General features: G+C 42.4%; 1 protein-coding gene across 4 annotated transcripts; it reads right to left on the bottom strand.

The window, feature by feature from the left end:
• Positions 1-308: 308 nt before the first annotated feature.
• On the bottom strand, positions 309-23,008 carry HMGCS1 (3-hydroxy-3-methylglutaryl-CoA synthase 1). Of its 4 annotated transcripts, none has more exons than XM_055118538.1 (12): positions 22,854-22,986; positions 17,161-17,221; positions 14,557-14,643; positions 10,762-11,219; positions 10,323-10,448; positions 9,242-9,406; positions 7,140-7,305; positions 5,623-5,793; positions 4,708-4,814; positions 3,759-3,884; positions 3,354-3,524; positions 309-2,114 (listed from the first exon to the last, which is right to left on the bottom strand). In XM_055118538.1, the coding sequence occupies exons 3-12, from the start codon at positions 14,562-14,564 to the stop codon at positions 2,095-2,097; spliced, it is 1,518 nt and encodes a 505-aa protein (XP_054974513.1). In that variant the 5' UTR covers positions 14,565-14,643; positions 17,161-17,221; positions 22,854-22,986; the 3' UTR covers positions 309-2,094. The 4 variants fall into 4 exon arrangements, with proteins under 4 accessions (XP_054974513.1, XP_054974491.1, XP_004608468.2 ...); XM_055118516.1 differs by having other exon boundaries at positions 3,364-3,524; positions 22,854-22,984; XM_004608411.2 differs by lacking the exon at positions 14,557-14,643 and having other exon boundaries at positions 3,364-3,524; positions 22,854-22,984.
• Between the last annotated feature and the right edge of the window lie 1,451 nt (positions 23,009-24,459).

Here is a 24,459-nt window from a genome sequence, read left to right on the forward strand (position 1 = left end):
TTAATAAATATTTATGGCAAGGTTATACGTGCTTTCTACCCACTCTGGATGTTCATTTCTTTGTTTCATCTGAGTTCCTCGTACTAGATAAAGAACTCAGAGCCAAGGCCATGTCTCTCGTAAATCTTTTATTTCTGACTTAAGCAAAATCCCTGGCTCAATCAGGTTTCCAAATGTTTGCTGAATAAGGGATGAATGAATCAATTAGTGAATTAACAAAAGAAAATGGATACCAAGATTTTAAAATAGCTTATTGGGGGATTTCTTGCTTAAATTGTTATTTCAGGGGAATAAATAACACTCAAATATTTGAAATATCTCTAAAACTTTATTCAAAGTTATTCACCTCACTGTTAATAAGGTATATGGTTAATGCGCTGTGCCAATGTTATTGGATCTGCCCATTGCCGGCAATGGACTTCGGGAAAACTCATTTTGTGATACCTCAAAGTTAAATAATTCTTTTCCAAACACACCTAACTCCCAATACCTGCAAGTTTCACATGCACAATTTTCCCATCAATTTTTAAATCTGAAGTTACATTATTAATCTATATCAGGTGATATTAAAATGAAGTCATTTTAAACAAAGTATGACTGTACAAATCAAAATCCTACTAGTTAATATTAGACAAGAATATTTTACAAACACTACATTACATATTTTCTTGCAATTTGAAACATTACATTTCATATTTGTGTAAGTTTAGATAACTGAAACTTCACAGAATTGAACAGCAAATAAAGTTTTAAAAAATTTAGTTCTGTACATTAGTTCCAACTATCTCTATTTTACAATCTATAAGGCTCGTGTCATATAGTTCAGCACCAAAAAGGATCTACAAAACTAACTGTCTTCTTCCTCGTCCATGTGATAGTTTTTGTTATTTTAAAACGTGAAAGTCTTAGAAAATGCTTACAAATTCTACTTCCAGACTTTGAAGTGGAAGACTTTTGGGGGATGATCATAAACTAGAATTGTACCTTTTCATTCTTGTTGAATAGATACAAAAGGGGGGAAAAAAGGGGAAAAAATAATAACAAACCAACCAGGAAGAGAATACGTAAAACTTAGGCTGTTGTCTTTCAGTTAAACTGTTAACACTGAAATACCAGAATTAACCTTGTAATGCCCTCCCCATATCTTTACTGTGTTTTAAATATTGAAAAGGCAGTCAGAAAAAAACTGTTTTTATTTATTCTTCAGAATAAGGTGCAACAACAAACTTGCTCATACATAGGTCTAGTTACGTCCCAATGTTGTTCGACACATCTACCATCAATTCATCCAGGAGCACATTGAGGGCTACAGCCCTGGCTCCTGACTGGACCAAATTTTCAACCCAATGTCTGCTCGGTATGAGCAGCTGTCTTCACCAATGTCATTACAATGACTTGGCATCACTGTTGGTCTGGATTTAAAGCAACACCCCAGATTCCAGAACCACCATTACTGCCCCAGATCCTCTTCATCTTTGGGATTTATACCTTCAAGAAAAAGAGCTTGTTTGTCTTGCTATTTTCAGATGCGGTCTGTGCATATCACATTTGAAGACCATATATATTCTCAAAACCAGAAATTCTTTTTTCAAAAAAACCGCAGGTACTTTCAATAATCTTGCTTGCTCAAAGTATAAAATTCTTACGTTTTCTAAAAAAAAAAAATTAAAATTGGAGACTAGCACATTTGCTTTCTTCTGCCAGAAGCATATGGTTCATCATACCACAACAGAAATGAAACTTCATGCATACAAATGGCGCGAGAGATGGATGAAGTCTTACAGAGCCCTTACCATCATTCTAGTACATTAAGCGCTGGCTAGACCACAAAAGGAAGCATGTTAGCAAACCGAGCAGAGACTTTCCCAAGAACACAATAGTTTTCCAGGCTCCACATCAGTCACGTAAAAATTTAACATGTACTCCTTTAAAATTGGCCCCGGGCATCCTAGTCCCCCAATTATTCCCATCCACACCCCACCCACCCCAACCCACACAAGAGTCTTGCACGTCACAGAAGGATCTTAATGCTCCCCATTACTTATGACAGCTGCTTCTGGGTCTGCTGCTGTTGCAGGGAGTCTTGGCATTTTCTTAGCAGGACTTGGAATATGCTAAAACCAAAGGAAAAACATTGTTGACTCCTTCGTCTGTTTGCTTGTTTGCTTTTGCTTTTGGGGTCACACCTGCCAGTACCTAAGGCTTGCTCCTGGCTCTGTGCTCAGCGATCACTTCTATGGGTGCTCAGGGGACTTTACGGGATGCTGGGGTTGGCTGTATATAAGGCAAGTGTCTCAACCCCTGTACATCTCCCCAGCCATTTTCTAAGAGTTACCATGCTAGTTTAAATGCCAAGAGAAAAGACTATGGCGGGCAACTTTGGGGAGGTTTATGCCAAATATAAATTCTAGAGGGGACTAATTATCTAATTTTACCTTATGGTAAATTTATCATATAATTTACATCCCTCACTCCCCCCAAAAAGAGAGGAAGATCACAGACATCCTCTATACACAGTATTACTGGATCTTATATTCATAGCTCTACCTCTGGCCCTGTGTCTGCTGTCTAATTTGTATAACAAGAACTAAGACTTCAGGGCTGGAGAGACAGCATAGTGGACAGGGCACTTGCCTGGCATGCACCCTCCCCAGGATGAGTGACCAGAGATGGCCCCAAAAAAAAAAAAAAAAAAAAAAAAGACTACATCTACCATATTTGTGAAAAGTAAATCAAGTTCAACAAATTCACAGTTTGAAGCCTATGACCTTAGTTAATTCAGATAGTTCTCCTCCTTTTTATTTTGGGTCATATTGAGCAGTGCTCAGGCGTTACTTCTAGCTCTGCACTCAGTGATACTGAGGCTCAAACCTGGGTCAGTCATGTGCAAAACACGTACTCTACCCACTGTACTATTGCTCCAACCCCAAGTCAGTTAGTTTCTTGTAGCTTCATCTCTAAAATGGGGAGACTATCACTTACCTCATGGTGGTTTTACAAGGATTAAATCAGAAAATGTAAATACAGTGCTTAGCATATAATTCAAATCATTCCGATTATCATTAATTCTCAAAAATCTGAGAAAAATTTGGCAATGGCCTGGGAGAAGAAATGCAAGGGACTCATCTCTCTCACCAAGACTTGAGCTGGCCAACGAGCCTTCTCTCTACTCAAGTCCAGTGTGTCCTATGTCCTTTTAAAATGCTAAGTGCAAAGATTAAGCAGCAAAAAATGGCCAAGCTGTAATTTAATCCTGACCCCCCTCGCTCTAAACTGCTCCGCTCTCCTGATATTCCTTTCCCTGCTGAGTCGTAGGAGACCCCTTCAAGGCCCTGGGACCTGGTGACACTGACCTCTGCTTACCTCGTTTGCTGTGCTCGAATGCACCAGTCCTACTCCTTCACCCAGAGTTTCATTGGGGGAGGGGCGCCGAGCATAAGTTCTTCTGTGCTTCTCATCTACTCGAACGAGGTACCATGTTCCTTCAAAGAGTGAATCGATTGAACTCTGGGGAATATAGTTGACTGAAGGAAAAGACAGAGAACAAAAAATTAGCCCTGATAATTTCTCAAAATTAAACAGAGAAGATGCATATTGCCATACAATGTTCATCAACACTACATTAGTACTAGATAAAGTCTCGATAATATTTTTGTATGCAACAAGCCTCCATATGTTCCAGTCTCCACAAGCTTCAGAATATATGTATTACATATGTACATAGGTGGATATTTATAGTAACAATGTAATATTTGTACCCAGGTGGTGAGTGTCCTCTCTGAGCTTCATGTGTCCAGCAAAGACATCTGGTGCCGTACAAGTTCTTGAGTCAAGTCTTGATTTCAGGTCACATAGTGTTGCTGTTATTTTATCAAGAGCAGACCCTAAAAGAGTAAATAATCCCAATGGTAAAAGACTAAAATTAGCATGCCCAAAAGAAGCCCAAACAAAATGTTGCCAAATGGGGTTGGGGGGAACAACCTTTAATTTCTTTTAGAACTACTACCTATTGCCTAGTTAAAAGCTCGGATCCTACTTGACACAGCTTCCTATGACTTCTGACTAAACATTTGCTCAAATCAGTGGCAAGTGAAACTCTAATCAGATAGCAGTATACAAGTAAAGTCAACAGACATTATTTAGTATTATTCACTCATGGGGCTGGAGTGATGGTACAGCAGGTAGTACACTTGCCTTGCACAGTGCCAATCCAGGTTCGATCCCTGGCACCCCATACTGTTCCCTGAGTACTGCCAGGAGCAACCTCTGAGCATTGCTGGGTCTCATTCAAACACAAAAGTATTATATTATTATACATATATTATATCACATGATGAGAGGGACTCATACACTGGTGTGAAGACTTAAAAGCTGCTGCATTAAATAAATGTCCCCTTTCCTACCCAGCTCACCTTGAAAAGTGAGATGAGACAGTTACTTGACAAAGAAGAAAAGTCAAGCACTGTGCCATAAAATATTTTGTAAAGCTGATTCTATGGTCTCTAACAACATAATGCAAGGGAAGAAGCACTCACACGTAGTCCTTCCCTTGGGAGTAAACTCAGACTATGCTAGAAGCAGTACTGAATACTGAAATGTTGTGATGAGTCCCTAGGACAGAGGCCAGTGCTTACAGGAGTGGCTTGCCTGGCCAACATCGCCACAGTAGCTTCTCAATATGTTCCTGTGGAAAGGCTCAGTATTTACCTGGGGTGGCGTCTTGTGTGACTTTAATGGAGTAAAGGGTGGCTGCCAAACCAGAGCCATAAGAGAATACTCCAATTCTCTTTCCTGCCAGCTGCTGCGGGGAGTACCTGTGTAGGAGGGAAAAAACATACCGAGAAGCTTAACTGATTCCTAGCCCAATGTGTGCAAAGGCAGTAAAAAATGGAAATCCATCCTACAGAGAGCCTTAAGAATCTAACCTAAAGTTTTTACTACTCAAGTAAAATTTAATACCACAAGCAAGCATTTTCATGTCTTCAAAAATGATGGGGTCTTCGGAAATGCTGGGATTTACAAAAGTTATTATACTGTAAAATAAGCTGCTTTGTCAATTAGGGAGTTATGATCCAACTGCAGGGAGATCAAGAATAAAATCACAGGGCTGGAGCAATAGCACAGAGGGTAGGGAGCTTGCCTTGCATGTGGCTGACCCGGGTTCAATTCCCAGCATCCCATATGATCCCCTGAGCACTGCCAGGAGTGATTCCTCAGTGCAGAGCCAGGAGTAACCCCTGTGCATTGCCGGGTGTGACCCAAGCAGGAAAAAAAAAAAAGAAAAGAATAAAATCACAAGGAAGAGAATAAAATCACAAGGAACAGGAGAGCTAGTACAGCTCATAGGGTGTTTGCCTTAAATGTGACTGACCCAGGCTTGCTGCCCAGTATCCCAAGTGGTCCCCAGGGCACTGCCTGGAGTAATCCCTGAGAATAGCCAGGTGTGGTCCAAAAACCAAAACCAAAACCAAACAAAAGAATAAAATTATGAGAAAAATAGCCAGAAAAGTCAAAAGAAAATCCAACACTTGAAAGACTCACTACCTCTATGCCTGACACATTTGGTTTTAGGACTTTAGCATCCCCAAATGAGGGTATTTGACAGCTAAAATTTATACTTACTGTCCCAGAAGAGAAGCAAGGGAACCATACACTGAAGATGTGTACATATTCCCATTTTGATTCGATACAAGCAAAGATGTCTTTGTTTTCTGATTGAAGATTTCAGAACTAGCCTTCATAAATGCCTTTTCCACATCTCGATCAAAATAAGTATCTTCTAACTTAACATCCCTGAAAAAATAAGAAAAAAGAGAATTTTACCATGTTGAAATAAAAAATATTTGTATTAGATAGTGACTCTAATATTCTACTCTGTGTGAGTATCTTCCCATTTATTAAAAATCAAGTAGCAGCATGCAAACTGCTAGGAAAGACCTAACAGTTGTATAATCAAGACATTTGATTCTTTATAAAGGGTTAATAAGCCCATTAAAGATCTGTCCTCACCAAACAGAATATACTGTATTTCAAATCCCATAATACTCTCCTTAGAAAACAAGCTTTAAAAATTGGTTACAGATAGGGCGTTTGCCTTGCATGCGGCTGACCCGAGTTCAATTCCCAGTATCCCATATGGTCCCCCGAGCACCGCGAGGAGTAATTTCTGAGTGCATGAGCCAGGAGTAACCCCTATAGATCGCTGGGTGTGACCCAAAAAGAAAAAAAAATTGAGTAGGATCTTGTCTTATTGGGAGAGCCTGGCAAACTTCCCATGGCATATTTATATGCCAAATACAGTAACAATGATGGATCCCATTCTCCTGACCCTGAAAGAGCCTCTAATGCAGCACTGTTGGGAAGGACGAGTAAAGAGAGGCTTCTAAAATCTCAGGGCTAGGATGAATGGAGACATTACTGGGCCGGCTTTGAACAAATTAATAATCAATGGGATGATAGTGATAGTGATAGGATCTTATCAGACACAAAAAGGACACTGGCAAGGAACAACAGATTGAGCTGGATAGGCATAGGGTACTGGGGAGTCTTAAAAGCAGGGAGAACATAGCAGTATGGAAACAGAGGTAGTGTGCAGAATGGCTGGAGGGCAGAAGGCAAGGGTCAGGGAAAGATAAGATGCTACTTAGCAACAGGAGATGGCTCAAAGGGCTGGAGTGCACATGGGGCCATAAGCAAAACATCAGCACCACATGCCAAGCCCCCACCCCCACCCAAGCATTGTCAAATACGGCCCTGGTGGCCCCCAGAACTGCTGGGCACATGCACTGAATTGTCAGGCCCACATAGCTGGGTTGAGTATCTGGGCCCTTGAACACTATTTGAGAAATGGGAAAAAACCAATAAATGACAATGTTGTGTACATAGACAATCGTGCAGCCTGATTATCAGGGTGATAAAAGTAACAAAGCTAAAAGAAATCAAGAAATCTGAGTAGGTAGGAAAGGATTCACATTGTTTTACTATGACCTCCTTGGAACACAATTTTTTCATTGATAAACTAACCTAAGAATATATGACTTAAAAATTCTTATGAATCACAGGCCCTTTTGGCTAAAATGTTCAGGTCAATATGACAGGTTATACCGAAGGGGAAAAAAATTTGTTATGGATTTTCTTACCCAAATGCTTCCAGGCCACTATAGATACTATTTTTATCTCTGTTCTGATCATTAAGAAAATCATTCAGCACCATCCGAGCAAGAGATTTCTGAACCAATTTACAATAGGGTGAGTGGAAGATCATGTAGTCAAAATCATTCAAGGTAAAATCCTTATCATTTCCCTCTGAAAGAGAAACCCCAAATCAATCATAGAAATTATAAACTGCTAATGTTTTGCTCCCTAGGGGACCTCCCCAGTGATGTTGGGGGTCACCCAGGGTATACTTGGTGGTACATGGTGCTGGGCTCAAACATGCAGGCATCCATACACTCCACGGCTGAGCTCTCTCTCTCTGGCCAAAGTGACCAAACTTTTGAACTTTTAGACCATAACTTAGATTTTTTTTTATATTTTTGAAAGTATTTAAAAATTTACACTGTGTAATGTAGTATCTCTGGTTTAAATGCTTACTAGAAATTAAAATGACAGTAAACACTACTATCCGTGCTTTTAAAATATAACAGCCACGATCTACTAGTAATACAATCAACATATCTTGACAGATAAACTGATTTACCTATCAAATACTTATCTTTATAGAATTTATTAAAAAAATAATAGAAATGGAATATAAAATAGGCAAATGCACAGTTTCTAGCCAGGATGCAGAATTTCATGGCACATTTTTACATTTTTGTTTGAACCCAGCACACAAATGTCCTTCCTTACCTGGGTCTGAATAAAAACAAAAATCACTGTACTTGATGGGTGTTGAAACATTGTATGACTGAAACCCTGAAACCTAATCATTAACAACTTTGTAACTGTGAATCTGAAGGTAATTCAATTAAAAAAAAAAAAAAGAAACAAGAAACCACTCTGCAGTTAAATACATACTCAATATATTTAATTGTAAGATAGTATACTGAATAGTGTTGCAAAACTACTTATTTGGAGACACTAGGTTTCTTAATATGTTACTAAATACTTTGTAAAAAATCCTCCCTCACAATTGTTATAATGCAAAGTTGGACTAAATGCACATTTTATAATACTATACGATACAGTAGCATTGATTCAGGCACTTTTTCAGTACCTCAAGAGCTTAATTAGGATTAAGAATGGGAAAAATATTTGGTGGGCTACAATACATGAAGGCTACCCCCCTACTTTGTGCTTGGAGATGTTCCCTACAGTGATCAGGGGACCATGTGGAGCTGGGAACAGAACCCAGTCCTCCTGCATGCAAAATATATATGTTCAGCCTATTGTGCTCTCAGGTCCCTAAAGAAGTAAATAAATCATGATACTTAAAACGTCAAACATGAGAGCTGGAACAATAGTACAGTGGGTAGGGTGTTTGCCTCACATATGGCCAACCTGGGTTGGACCCCTAGCACCACATATAATCCCCCAGACCCAGCCAGGAGTGATCCCTGAGCAGAGCCAGGAGTAAGCCCTGAGCACTGGGTGTGACCTAAAAAAACAAAAAACAAAAACCCAAAAAACCAAATGGGTCAAGTGCAAACAGAAAATATGGGGAAGGGATCATTTCATTAGTTTATTTCCATTACAATTTTCTTCAAATTGTGGTTACAAAAGAAAACCTAGTGAATGTACCTTTCAAAAAGATGAACAAAATTTAACTTACTGTCTTTAATCCTGGGCTGGAGTGATAGCACAGTGGCAGGATGTTTGCCTTGCATGTGGCCGACCCGGCTTCGATCCCTCCGCCCCTCTCGGAGAGCCCAGCAAGCTACCGAGAGTATGGAGCCCCCACGGCAGAGCCTGGCAAGCTACCCGTGGCATATTCGATATGCCAAAAACAGTAACAAGTCTCACAATGGAGACGTTACTGGTGCCTGCTCAAGCAAATCAATGAGCAACGGGATGACAGTGACAGTCTTTAATCCCACTTTTGATTTTTATTACTAGGGTTAAGTCAACCTAAATAATTTTTCAAAGATATACCTTATTTCCAAAGTTCTTTTCCTAAATTATACAGTCTTAGAGAAATAAAAAAATACTATTTGGTGGACGAGGGAGCAGTTCCTCAGACATCACATGACACCAACCACACACCACAGATACCAAAACCAAGGAAAAGGCTAAAATTTACCTTTTTGCCACTGGGCGCGGATCTTTTTGCGGTAGACATAATAGCAGCGGTCTAAGGCACTGAGGTAGCACTGGATGGAAAGTTTTCCATCTACGACAGGGTATTCAGAAAGCAGATCAGGCTTGTAAAAGTCATATGCATGTTGCATGTGTGTCCCTCGAAGTCCTATTAGAACCAAAAAGGAAGATGTTTATGTATATCCAACTCTTAACCCCTCACTGTAATACTATGCTAGTCAATTTTATCAGTAAATGAGGTGTTTTCTGGCCTATATTAACTATCCAGTTAACTCTGTACCATCCTCAATAAGAGTATCATGAGTCAATATATAATTGAAAAATTTTATGTAAATATGTAAATGAAGCAAAAGTATCTATGGGTGGAGGCCAGAGCAATAGAGCCCAGTATGAAGCATCTTCCCTACATGTGGTGAACTCGGGCTAAATCCCTGGCTCCACCTGACCTCTACCTGGAAAGATCCCTGAGCACAATACTAGGAAAGAAAGGAAAGAAAGAAAGAAAGAAAGAAAGAAAGAAAGAAAGAAAGAAAGAAAGAAAGAAAGAAAGAAAGAAAGAAAGAAAGAAAGAAAGAAAGAAAAAGAAAAGAGGGAGGGAGGGAGGAAGGAAAGGAGGGAAGGAAGGAAGGAAGGAAGGAAGGAAGGAAGGAAGGAAGGAAGGAAGGAAGGAAGGGAGGGAGGGAGGGAGGGAGAAGGGAGGGAGGGAGGGAGAAAGGGAGGGAGAAAGGGAGAGAGGGAGGGAGAAAGGGAAGGGAGGGAGGGAGAAAGGGAAGGGAGGGAGGGAGGGAGGGAGGGAGGGAGGAAGGAAGGAAGGAAGGAAGGAAGGAAGGAAGGAAGGAAGGAAGGAAGGAAGGAGGGAGGAAGTCTTATACTTCTCTGTAAAATGGGAACGAGGCAAAAACATGAGGTAAAAATCACTTACCTTAAATAATTGCTATGAAGACAATATAATCACATACACAAACTACTTTAAGTACTATTTATTAAGTACTAGTCTCTATTTCTATTTTCAAATTCCTCACTGTATTGAGCTAAAACACAAAAATGCTTTCCCAAACACTCACCTCGCTCAAAAATTAAAGGTGCATTTGGCCCAATCAGCATAGCCACAGCTCCGGCTCCGCCCGTTGGTCGAGCATTTCCTGTAGCATACACTGCAATATCCCCTGCAACCACCAGTGCGTACCGTCCTGAAAAACAATGTTTTCCTTAGTATACAAGAAGGTAACCAACACCATAAATATACGTGTAGATGAAAATAACTATGTTTTCCCCAGAATATGGCCCCATTCTTGGGAAGAAAGAAAATGCTCTTGACTAAATTTTGTCCTATGTGAGATTATTAAGAGATTTCCACTTTATAATTCAGAAATAAGTTTAAACTCAGTTATCTTTCTGAATATATTTAAACAAGAGTATACCCAGTGAAGTTTGTATACGGCACAGATTAGGTAATCATTGGGACTAACTCATCCCCCAGGTGGATAGAGGCATTTAACATACCATCCCAAGAGCTGGACTCAATCCAGTTCACAGCATTAAAGACAGCACCCGTGCCTCCGTAGCACGCGTTAGTTGTATCGAGTCCTTCTACATCTGTGTTTCCAGACTCCTCAAAGAGCTGCATCAAGTTAGACTTCACTGACTTTGATTTGTCGATGATGGTCTCTGTGCCAACCTCGAGCCGCCCAATGCAGTCATAGGAAAGGCCATGTCTCTCCATGAGATTCTGGACCACAGTCATGCAAAGAGAGTTGATATCTTCTCTGTCTGTGCAGAAGCCCATCTTGGCCTGCCCCAAGCCAATAGTATACTTTCCAGCATCTACACCATCGTATTTTTCCAACTCTGTTTGGTCAACATATTGAGAAGGAAAATAGATCTCAAGGGCAACAATTCCCACATCTTTTGGCCAGCAGGCTTCTGCGTTCAAAGGAAGTGACCCAGGCATGGTGAAAGAGCTTTAGGAAGGAAAAACAGAAACACATTGCTTTAGATTATAAATTGCAGACTTTTGAATTCAAACTTGAGCCCTTGCACATTCAACTATTACCCAAAATTTTAATTTCCTTCTAATTTAGTAATGTAGTATTTTACTTAGTGCAGTAAAATTTAAACATGTGGCAGAATCAAGTATAGAATGAATAGAATACTATTACTTAAAATGATTATGTTTTAGAAAGGCCTCAACTTTATTCAAAACAGAAATCTTCGGGGCTGCAGTGATAGCACAGCGGGTAGGGTGTTTGTCTTGCACTCGGCCAACCCGGGTTCGATTCCCAGCGTCCCATGTGGTCCCCTGAGCACCGCCAGGAGTAATTCCTGAGTGCATGAGCCAGGAGTAACCCCTGAGCATCGCCAGGTGTGACCCAAAAAAGCAAAAAAAGAAAAAACAAAAAAAACAGAAATCTTCATATTAGAAATCTTTATATTAGAGTGTGATTATTAGAAATAAAGAGGACTCAAGTGAAATTCTTCCTTTTTAAAATTTGTTTAACTTTATCATCATACTCTGCAGTGCTCAGGTTTTCTCCCAGCTCTGCTTCGTGTCACGCCTGGGGAACAGAACCTGGACCACCTGTGTGCAAAGTATGAGCTCAGCCTACTGAACTATCCAGCCCAAGATTTTTCTATTTTGTTACTTTTTCTCCCCCAACCTCCCTGATTTTTCTATTTCGTGAGGAATAAAATAAATACAGTTAAATAATACAGTTAATATAATCCAAGTGTCTGATCTATCCTCTGTTATCAAAAAAAATGTTTAAGTAAGCTATTAATCATAGGTATACTGATTCTGTTACAAACTATATGACTTCAGAAATGGTTAGATCAACTCTTAGGCAACCTCCTGAAGTCACTATCTTCTTAAAGAAAAGATACAGGGAAGCTAGATGGATACTGTGGTACCCATCCAGGCCTTCAGTAATTACTAGGTGTATTCACCAATGGTCACTCAAAGACATTGCTGTGTGGGGTGAGAGTGCTATTACAGTGAGTAGGGCACTTGCCTTGTGTACAGCCAACCCTGATCCCCATCCCGGGCACTCCATATGGCTCCCGAGCCCACCAGGAGTAAGCCCTGAGTACCATGCGGGGGCAGTTCCCCAACAAAACGAAACAAAACAAAACAGACCATTGCTATGTACCCCACGGACAAGTCAGTGTCTTTAACAGTATATATTAAAGAGAAGAAAAATTACTCTACAAACTCACAGAAAGGAACACAAGGAAATGGCTACAAACTTATTGACCGGGCTGGAGGACGGAAAGGAGGGCAGCAGTTAACTCAGTCCCAGGAGCCCACGGCCCTCCGGAAGCTCTGGTGCTGCCAGGATACACCTCTGCGGCGGGGCTGGCCCGGACACTAGGCTCCCACCACTGCTGTCGCTGACAAAAAGGAAGAGGGCCACTTCCCCGAGACTCTCACTGACTCTTACTGCAGTTCTTCCTAACCTAACTGTGGGGGGTAGGGGATCAGAGGAATACAATACTCAGGCTGGGAAGAGGACTAGGCCCCTAGGTTGCAGAGAAAGCATGAAATTCTACATCTCCATTTCCTTTTAAGTTATCACATAGTAAAGCTTCTGGGGCAGAACTTGTTGGTCTTGGTGTATGTGAGTGATGGTCAAACTGGTTCACTAAATCCACTACTGCATATGCTGCCTGCACTAACTTGATTCCTAAGAGTGGAAAGTCAAATACAGAGATTACGTCATTCATTCCCTGCCACTCTGCAAAAGCTGGAGTAGGATCAGGTATCATGAAAGTATAGATCATTACTGAGATGTGGAGAAGCAAAACTTCCTTCAATCACAAAACGTACCCTTAGCTCACAGTTAGGAGTATATTAAAATATAAAATAATCATCTGCAAATATATTGAGAAAAAACCACCAAATCTAAGTTTAGGATCACAGGATACAATGGAGTCTTCCTTCTAAATACAAGTTCTTGTCCTTTTTCATTTTCCCTGATAATTACACATGCTCCATGCCAAATATTTGTAATAAGTTGAACTGGTGCTGATCCTTGGCCATTTACAATAATCAGTTTGTGGGATAGTAAGGCATAAACACATAGCAACAACAACAACAAAAAACCGTTCTATGAAACAACAGACATTCACTGTGTGTGATGGAGACCTCTGTAACACAAGGCCAGGGCGAGAATGGGACAGCTGCTGGCTTACTCTCGCCTGAGGAGGAATCAGAGAGGCTGTGCCAAAGCAGGTGGTGGCAGAAGACAATCCGCAGAGTCGGGCAGGAAAACAGTGGCCCACGACAGCAAGGAATCACCAATAGTTGGAGCAATTTTCTCAAATGAGAGACCTAAGGCCCAGTGAGTATGAGACGTGGAGGGCAGGAGAGCCAAGTTTGGAGGCATCATAAAGGTGCCAGAGCACTGACATCAGGGAGCTTCATCAAAGAAAATAGGAAGCCATGCGAATTCTGATCAGGACTCACAGCCATGAGTATTCAGATCAGTGTTCTTCCAACTCAGATTATCTTGTGGAAGGCAAATAAAATTTATATGTTATATACACATATAGGTAACCATTTCAGTTACTCCGCAGAGAATGAATTGGAGGTGGGAAGCAGATATAACAGTCAATATTAGATGCAGGCTATGAACTAGAACAATTATTACATGAGGGGGGAAGGAACAGCTTCAAAACATATCAAAAGATTTGACAGGAACTGGGCTAGAGAGATAATACAAGGGTTAAAGCATTAGCCTTGCGTGTAGCTGATCTTGGTTTCTTGGTTTGATTCCCAGCATCACACAGCTATGGCCCAAAACACAGTGGGATAAATAATGAAGGAAGGAAGGAAGACAGGAAGGGAGAGAGGGAGGGAAGGAGGGAGAAGAAGAAAGAACAGAAACCGTGATTGCCAAGATATTAGGAAAGGGCTGACATTGAGGTTCCAGTCTCAGCTATTTTGTGACTCACATACACCAAATAAAAAGCTTGTCCGCTCGGTTCCATCTCTCCCCTCTCACATAAATCCATCGATGTTCTGATAACATAAACTTTGCACCCACTTTGCTAGGCTGAAGTTAAAATGAAGGCATTAAAAAGACTGTACAAAGTTCCCAGGCAGATTCCAGTAAAACATTAAGTTATAGTACAGTATGTTATGTATTTTGCACCGGTCACAGCAATAAGCTCTACATCTAGTACTGCTGCGTTGTTATTTTTAGAAAGAGATGAGCCCATATACTTAGAAGCAAGAGCCCCTCCCAACTCCCATCTAAATCAGCCAGGCAGGGGCAGCTGGACAACCATCGTCCAGCTTACCTGAACATTCTTCTCAGCTCTTCCAACTGCTCTGAACATGCTCAGGACACTGACATTTTCCTTGCCTGATCCAAGAGCTTAAATGCTCTACAAAATAAAATGGACTTGTATAGTTTTCTGAAGGTACTGCAGTTTATTTTTAAAAACCCACAATACAAGGTTTCAGTTCCAGAATCTGTATTTAGCATAACCTGACTAGCTCTCTGAGATTTCTGTATTCTCACTTACAAAAGAAAAGATAGGTCTGTTATTTCTCTCTCTGTTTTGCTTTGGGTTTTCTTCTCTTTTCTCTCTTTTTTTTGGAGGGGGCGGGGGGACATATTTGGAAGTGCTCAGAAGACCACAGGTAGTGGTGCCGATGAAATCGGGTTGGCTATGTGCAAAGTAAGTGTCCTGTTCACTGTACTATCCACTGTACTATCTTTCTCGCCCAACTGTTGTTCCTTTTAACCTCCCAGAGGTTAATTAAGCAACTTGTTTCATGTGGGCTTAAAAGAAAAAAAAAAATGCTGGGGAAATGGTTCTACCCAACTGCAGCATATGCCGTGCATGCGTCAGTCCCTGGTTTGATCCCCAGCACACAGTCCCCCAAGCACTGCCAGGACTGCTGTCACTCCCAAGCCCGACCTTAAAAAAAAAAAAAAAAAGAGCTTAGCTAAAATCACTGACATTCACTAAAAACCGAATTAAGATATTGATGTGGAAAAAAAATTCTTGCACTGTCTAACTTAGTCAATGTGCTCAGTTGCTGAGTTTTTAACAGTCAAGAAGTGGTTTTCATTATACTATTGGTGAAAAGTCATGTGGCTAAAATATTTGGCTTTTAGTTGCAATGGAGGGGAGTGATTAAATAGGGAAAGAGGAAATTTGATATAGGGCAGTAATTGCTTCCATAGCATTTCAAATGACTAAGTCTGCCATAGTTTCTGGTCTATAATCTTCACCTTGAACTATTTGATGTAAGTGCGTTCTAATACACTGTCTTCTCTGAAGCAGGCCATATATAAATTTAAATTTTAAGAAAAAAAAAACAGCTGGGGTATAAGGGCAGGGTCAGGAGAGAAACTGGGGACATTGGTGGGAAATGTACACCTGTGAAGGGCTGGGTGTTGAAACACAGTATGCCTGAAACCCAATTATGAACAACTTTGTAACTGTTTCTCACTGATTCAACTAAAAAAAAAAATAAAAAAGCAAGAAAAGCTCCAGGACTGAGAGGCTGACATCAGTAAGAAGCCTGAGCACACACCGCACCACGTGGTCCCCTTGAGCACTGTGGAGTGTGAGCCCCACACCGAACCACTGCTGACCACGGTCAGGGAACGGAGCATTCTGGTTAATCCAACATTCTAAATATCACAAACATTTTCTAAAGAAAGTACAGATTTTTTAAAAAAAATTCTAAGCAGGCTAATAGGAATTCTGTGTCCATAATAAACTATGTTTTTTTAAAAAAAGTTTTAAATCTCATGCTTAAAAAGAAACAGACACACTTTTACCCCAGAACTCTGTAAAACTCCCAAGTCTCCCTTTCAGTAAGAGGGTTCCTACAGAAATCTCTACAGGCGTTTTATAAAAGTTCACCATCAGCTATAGAAAAGGAGCGTTGGGGTCCAGGATGAAAAACAAGATGCCTCGGAGGTACTGTCTGTCCGAGCGCTTCCCTGCTCTCTGGAGCTCATAAGGACCAATATGGTCCCAAAGGATCTTAAAAAAATAATAATAATAAAAAATAAAAAAATCTGTGATGAAAAAGACTGAACACAGGAAAAGAGAAAGTGCGGGAAGAAACAGCAGAGAGGTCAGTGGAGGATGCTACAAGCCTGATTGCTCCTCTAGGAAGGAGGACCCGGCAGCAATGTGCCCAGGACTCTGATGTCAGTGGCCTGAGTGAGCTCTTGGCCTCTGCCTCCAGCCGACCTGGGCTAGCCTCTGGAGCTGTAAACCTCTGGCCTTTGACAAAAGATGCCATAAAAGGGATTCCAAGTTTCTCTTCTAGGCTCGCTATTAACTGGTCAAGGAGTTTCTGGAGATCAGGAGCTGAAAGCCCTGTTCATCTGTCTCCCTGGGACCCAGCCTGGTGCTTGGCCAATGGCAGCTGCATGGCGAAGGATGGAGAAATCCTCCTGAGCCTAATCTAAATGCGCCATGGACATCACATGCAACAGCACACACGGAAAACTGTCGTAAGAGAAGGGCTTCCCGGCAGTACAGGAAATCAATGTCTGTGAATAATTAAATGGTTGATCTAAATCTTTTTACTTAAAACTACCACCCCATCAATCATCCCAGATTCGCTTTGTTTAAGGTTGTAACTTAAAGAGCACTGAAGAGCAAAAATGCTTACCTGTCATTTCTCCTTAAGCAATCGTTGTGTGTACATTTTATTGTTTTCTCTTACTAATGAACACTGAATTTGTCTCTCAACTTAAAATGTTTGTATAATACACACATCATCAGCCTTCTGAAACATTATGGCATTAACTAACTCAGATAACTCTGAAATGGTTATTCTGAATTTGTGGCACCAACCCATGCTTCTCTGCCCTTGGGTAAAATTAGATGTCCCCCTCCATCAGAGAGGCACCTTGTCCAAGGTCATACCTGTGTGAGGGATAGAGAACTGTAGTCTCCAGGTCTGTCACTCTGTTTCGTCCTCCAGGCACTAGGAATTTCAAATAAGAACTTCTTTAAAGTCACAAATCACTATGCAAATTCAAATAAATATGACTCCCATTCCAACAGAGTCTCATAAACATTTCCTTGCCCAATTCCATTAATGTAGAAGAGAAAATCCTATTCTACTGTGCTCAAAAGAAACTGGTTCTGGGAGCTCACAAGTGTTTCCCCCTTATTTCATTAGTTCTTACAGCGATAGGTTCTGTCCCAGTAAAGAAGTCCAAGTTCCTAGCACTGACTGAGGCTTAGCCCAAGTGCCTTTCTGGGAGAGCCAGAGACTTCTCTAAATTTGAAGTTTTCAAGAATTAAGAAAAAGGAGTAAGTTGTACTAGGTGAATAAACTTCTGGAGTAAAAGGACTTAAACATTCATGAGCTGGGATTTATCAATTTGTGCATCTCTGAGCCTCCTTTTTTCAAGTTACAAATAAACTAATAATTGGTCACTGGCTCACTGCAAAGATGATTTTGAAAGTGTGACACGTGTTAAAAGTACCAATACACTGTTATCCTAGTTTTAGTATTTTCCTTTTTCTTCTTTATTTTTACACTTTGGGTCATGCCTAGCTGTGCTCGGGGATTACTCTTCGCTTTGTGCTCAGGAATCACTCCTGGTGGTGGTGGGGGGGATCAAATGTGGTGCCAGGGTCAGTCACATGCAAGGCAACTGCTTTAATTCCTGTACTATCTCTCTGGCTCAGTTCTTCATATTTTTTTTTTCAAATGAAACATATCTGCCTGGCAATACTTAGCATTTTCAGTTATAGCTGATGCTTCTATTTTTCCTCAAGCTTTTAGAAAATGATTTTCTCCTTAATGCCTACAGTTAGACCCTATCACTTGGCATATCAGGACTAAGAAGTATGAAGTTTTATCACCATTTAAAGTATGCGGAAATAAGATGGGAAGGTAGCTTTGGTGCATTTTTCTTTAATCCATCTGTTCTGAAGAATTGTTACTTGAGATAACATTTCCTATGTTTAATGTCAGCAAACATAATTTCCTTTGCTCTCTAACTGCACTTGGCTGATTAACCCTGGACTACTTTCAGATGCTAGTTAGCAAAGTGTTATTTCTTTTACAAGATTAGGTTATTTGAGAGTTTTTGACAGCCTTAGTCCCTCTTACCTCATTCATTTACTTTCCAATCCCAATAAAGAAATCCTGAGTTTTGTACGAAGACAAACTACATTTGATCCATAATATATATATACATATATATATATATACATACATATATGTGCACTTTGAGAAAAACCACTTTGTCTTGTATTATCCCAAATGACGCTCTTGCACTCTGCAAAGCAAGCAGACCTTAAGGAGTTCTCAGTGGTCTGGCTGAGCTGCGGGAAACATGATCTCTCTGCATGGCAACTATGTAAGGAACTTATTAATTTCTCCAAGCATATGTGATATACATTTGACATTATTTGTATCAAGAAATTTCCCTTTCTTGATTAGCCCATGTAGCCACTTTTTCATTTGGGGAAGGAAACACTGGCAAGATCTGGGGCAAATCAACTTTATCTAGTTACCAGGTCTGTCGCGGCAAGGGACCTCTGGACGCAACAAGGGTGGGAAGCAGTTAATGACTCACAAGTGGCTGGGCAGGTTATCAAAGCAGCACGTCTGGGGACTCCTGCCTTGTAACTGAGACACTGTGAGCTTGGCCAAGATTAAGGCTGAAGAAGGTTAGTGCCTAGAGCTAACCAGGTGCAGGCACCACTTCTCCTGGCAGTGCCTGTGCTGGCTGTTTGCTTTAAAAAATTTCTGCAGCTGGCTCCTTCCTTGGGGTGGTTTAAAGGAGTGGTGGGATTGGTTCATCAAGGACGTATTTTGGTGGGGGATAAACTCTAAGCAGTTACTGGCTGTGCCTTTTCCAAGCTGTAAGAAAGAAATTCAGAAAACTAAGGTGCTGACCACCTTTCCTCCCTAGAAGTCAGCAAGCAAAGCTACTGTTCAGAAAGCCTTGCTCAGGGCCGCCTGTGATGAGCTGCCTAAGAAAAAACTCTTGGCCATACTTTCCCCTCACTGGACCCTGCCCCCTGCCCCTCTCTGGACCCTGTCCCCTCTCTCGGCCCTGCCTCTTTTCTCCTTCTCTGGACACTACTGAGTCTTCTGGTCAGTGCACCAGTCTTCTCTTATTTCAAGACCCCTGCCCCCATGTGAGCTACGTCACCCCAATTCTGGTCTGTTCTAACGAGGGCCCTGCACCCCCATTCCAGCACCAGTCTTCACCGTCCACTCTCTGGACCACTAACTGTAAGCTATCCCCTTGTCATACCGGCCGCCAGGGCTCCTGTGGAGAGAGTGGCTACTTTTCTTTTGGTTTTCATTTTGGGATCACATGCAGCAGTGCTAAGGGAGGAGTGAAGGGTGTGTGTGTGTGGGTGTGTGTGTGTGTGTGTGTGTGTGTGTGTGTGTGTGTGTGTGTGTGTGTGTGTGTGTGTGTGTGTGTGTGTGTGTGTGTGTGTGTGTGTGTGTGTGTGTGTGTGTGTCTTACTTCCGGCATGCTGCTAGTGGGAGGGGTGTGGCCGCTCCAGTCTTGCTCAGAGGACCACACAGTGCTGGGAACTGAATGTGGAGTTCCTGCTTGCAAAGCATGTGCTCTGGCCACTAAGCTCCATACCACTTTTGATTCTTTTGAAATCCCTTTGAGGCCATAGCATACAGAGTAACTGACTGCCTTTTCTTTTCTGAAGGTACGAAATTTGAAGTTTCATCAAAAGAACTAGAGGACAAAGCTTTTGGATTCAAGTTACCTGTAGCTGCCCTAACTTTTGTTTGTTCGCTTTTTAGGCAATGCTCAAGGGTAATTCCTGGCTCTGCATTCAGGAATCACTCCAGTGAATCAGATGAGGTTCTGGGAATCAAACCATGGTCAGCTCTATGCCAGGCAAGCTCCTTATTCACTTATTCACTCATCAACTATCTCTCCAGTCTTTGCTGTAACTTTCAAGATGAGTTGCAGTAACAGTGTCCTGACATTTTAAAAAAATTGGCTTCTACTGCTGCTGTTTTAAGCAATGGTGAGTTTCAACTGGTTCTGGACCTAACCTAAAACATGTCAGGAGTGTAAGTAAAATCAGAGCACATACTGATGTTACAATCATCCCCACAGGCATGTATCTCCAAAGACAAATTTGACCAAATTGGACCTGTGAACTTTATAATTATAAACACTTTCCCCTCTACTGCCCTAAGTTGACAGAGAGCAAGTGTATGAACAAGTGCCAAATTTTAAGATGAATAAGAATGATTCAGGATAACTGAGTCCAAACAACCTCATTAGCACATTTCCATTCTGTCTTTACATAGCAAGTTTCTCAAATTTGCCACACACACATAGTGATGCTCAGAGGTTACTCCTGGTTCTGTACTCAGGTACTACTCCGGGCGGTGCACAAGGGACCATATGGGATGTCTGGGATCAAACCCAGGTTTGCCACGTGCAAGGCAAACACACCCTACCTGTTGTATTATCCAGCTCCAGTTATCAATCTTTTTAATCACCACCTTCTGAGAAAACGCCCAATCAACACTTTTTGGATCTTCAGTGTCTCAACATAAAAGGATAAGTCTATACGCCTTTCTAAATGAGACAAAATATTCTCCTGTAAAAGGCATCAACTCCTCTATCCACGATCTCCACTACTTCTTCCCACACTCAGCCCTAGTGTTTTAAATAATTCTAGGGCACCTAGGAAATACACATTACACCAGTGTCAGGGTTTTCTATTTTCTGTGAGTCAAGCTGCCTAGTAAAATCTGCAAAAAACTCAAAGATCAACCCCACAGTTAAGAGGAAACAAGATGTAATAGAACTAGAAGTATTTAAAGTAACAAAAACCAAAAGCAGGGCCCAGAATGAGACTTCAACAGCCTGGAGAACATGCTTTTAAATTTCCCCACAAGAAACAACTTCTGAGAACAGAACCCCAATTGCAAATGAGAACTGAATAAAAGGGCAAATGTACCAACAGGAGTGAGGGTTACAGACATCAAGCTCAGTTGCCCCTCCCATTAGCTATACGATCCCCAGCCTCCTTGAGCCACTCAGAAATAACTATTTTTAAAATGACATTTAATTAATTTTCTTTGGAGGGGGGCGAGGGGTCCACTCCTGGCTCTGCATTCAGTAATCACTCCAGGCAGTGCTCAGGAGAGCATATGGAGTGCCTGGATTGGCCTTGAGCAAGGCAAATGCCCTACCTCAAACGCTCTAGCCGCTGTACTATAATCACTCCACGTACTCTAGCCTGTAAATGCACTGTATCCTGTATATGTACTATGTCCCTAAAAATGGCATTTTAATGAAAAAAGGAACACAACACTGTTTCAGATGTCTCCAGATGCAAAGAAACCCTATGTTCAGAACATCGACTCGTCTAACAGAATTTGTGCGATGCACGCCTGGAGCCCTAATTTTCCATTTTTCTTAATTTCGCCATTTCTCTTGCCACTGGTGTTCATAATTTATCCCTGAAACTGAGCAAATGCAACTCGGCTGCAAGAACACATCGCAGCGCAGCAGGTTGACAAGAGTAGATGCGGCAGGAGGGGAGGGCTGCAGGAGAGGTGAAGGGACCCAGGGATGCCCTCACGCCAAGGCAGGCTACAGGGCAAGCAAGACATGCAGGAACAAGCACACAGTCCTTCATTACCTGTGGCCCCAACCTCCATCAGGGCGGGTCCCAGAGATCCGCTCTCTAGCACTGGTCAAAGGAGGCCACACTTTTTCAAAGACCCCATGGAGCTGGCTTTCAAGTGTCCTCCTCTTAAACCCCAGACCTTACTGTGTGGGACGGCCAGGAGGGTTGTTGCCCATGACATCACCACCAGGTCAGGCAGGTCCTGAAGCTATTAGCAAGCCAGAACATATGGGATTTCGAACAGCAATAAAATCCTTCTATTCCCCGCCCCCCCCCCTCTTTTTAAATGGGCGTTAAAAAATATGGAGGCAGAAAGGTGGGAAGCAGGGTGGACTCTGCGGTGTCGGAGGCATGCACAGACCCAGGCAGTCGAGAGATCAAGGGCTCAGCCAGCTTTAGCACGGATGTGATGCTCTCTTCTCGCCTCTGAACTCGGAGAGAAAAAGGAATGCAGTCCACTTCCCATCCTTCCCCCAACTTTCTCTATGTGGCAGCAGGACACACCCCCCTACCCGAAAACGTCCGTCTGGGCGTAATCTAACCCATCCCGGGGCATCCCCAGCTGAACCCAAGACTCCAGGCACCGCCAGGGCTGCCCAGCTCCCTGCTCGCCCCCTCAAGACTCCCTCACGACGATCGCAGCCACCTCCCCAGGCAACTGCGGCTCCTGGGGAACCGTGTCCGCTCAAGCCCAGCCCTCCAAGCCCTTTCCTTCTCTGCTCTCTGCAGGTCGCCAGCCCACGTCCCGTGTCTGCGGCCTCTCCTCCCACTCTCCGAGTTGCAAAGCAGGGCAAAATTTGCACGACCCCGGCTCGCGGCGCCCCATCCTCCCCAGCCAGGTCCACGCCTCCAGCCTAACCCGGACGGAGCACGACTCCTTCGGGCCTAGTCAAGGACGCCGCACGGCCCAATCCTCGGTCCGCCTGCGGCTTCTCCGAGCTTAGCTCTCCTCCACACGAGGCACTCACCCAAATGGGACCGGGCGATGGCCGAGGAGAAGGAGCAGTCACGAAGGAAGATACAGTAGCTAAGCCTTCCCTACGCCACCAGCTTTATAAGCCACCGACCCACCCGACTCCGGCACCGCCGGGAGTGGTGGGAGGCGGGGCAGAGACTCCAGCAGCCAATCGAAGTCGGCAGAGTAGTCCGGGAGCGCCCGCCCCCCAGTCCGACTTCTACCAATCAAAAGGAAACTAGGGGCGGGCTCTGGCTAGAGTTTTCCCTCGCGGCTAAAAGGGCGGGGGAAGGGGCGGGGACAAAGTCGGAGGGCTGAGGAAGTGGGGTGAGAGAGTGACGTACGGTGGCCCGAGAGCTCTCCTGCCAATGACAGAGCAGCGAGAGACGGCGAGAGCCAATAAGAGCGGAGTGAGGGGTTCTCTGACCAATTGGAGGTCAGTGAGAGGAGACGAGGGCCAATGAGGCCTTCGCGTCCCACCACTGGGGAGAGATGGCCAAGTGTGGGAGGCAAGTTGGTCCCTGCTTCAGAGTCTGTATGGTTGCTTAGCAACCAGGGCTCTCGTCTTCACCTGTATGATTTCGAAAATATTTTTTGTGAATTCCATCTTAACGTTTTCTAGTCTCCGAAACAGCCAGGTGCAACTGCATTGCAAGTTGGAGCAGAGCACACCGCCAAGAATTGTAAATATTTTAATTACCCGATTTTTATTTAAATACCCAAATTTGTCCACCTCTATTCAAGACTACCTGAACTTTAGTAAAGACTCCGATTGGGAACAATTCTTTCTTTTTTTTCTTTAAATGTAGAAGTACTGCTATTTATTCAGCCATTGATTAAGCTGAGGGACAATTCTTAACTTAAGCTAAAACAAGGAAGCTTGGCACTAAGCACCAGCGCAGAAGTTGTCTCTAAACAGGGAAATTTATGGGAGGTTTAGCATTTATGCTGGCCTACGGGCTCAGACAGGAGATCCATCAAGTACATTTGCCACCGTACCATCTGAGCTTGAGATACGTGGTAGGAGCCAAGGAAAATATTGTTGGAAGAAGGAATGGGGCCCTTCAGTCTGGATGACAAGCACTGACCAAATCCTTTAGAAAACAGAAACAATTACAGCTGAAGGAAATTGGTGACTCACTATTTGGGGAAATCCAAAGCACGGTTTATGGCCTTAGAGTCTGCCTGTCTCCTGAGAGATGCCATGTTAAGCAGTTTTGGTGCATGTCCGTGAGAGATTTAGAATTCTCTCTTCCCCTGTCAGTTTCACTACCATCCAGAATCACTGTTAATAAGACAGTTGATGATTTTTGTGTATCACATTTGGTGAAATGTGTTATCCACTATAGACATTAACCCGAGACATTCTCAGCAGCAAAGGCAAAAATATGTTGAAAATGAAACAACTGTAAAGGGGGAAGAGCATAACTCAATAATGGCTATCACTCTCTAATATCTTTCATGACATTCATTCTACTCCAGAATCAAAGTCACTTCAGACCTTCGTCAAGTAGGGAATAAAGCCATTACTTATTATGGTCAAAAGACATTTGGAGGGGCAAATTAAAAATTCTTAGCATAGAGGCATGAGATAGTAGAACAGGTAAGGTATTTTTGTC

Source organism: Sorex araneus, chromosome 1, assembly GCF_027595985.1.
Source record: "Sorex araneus isolate mSorAra2 chromosome 1, mSorAra2.pri, whole genome shotgun sequence".
In the NCBI taxonomy this organism is placed as follows: domain Eukaryota; kingdom Metazoa; phylum Chordata; class Mammalia; order Eulipotyphla; family Soricidae; genus Sorex; species Sorex araneus.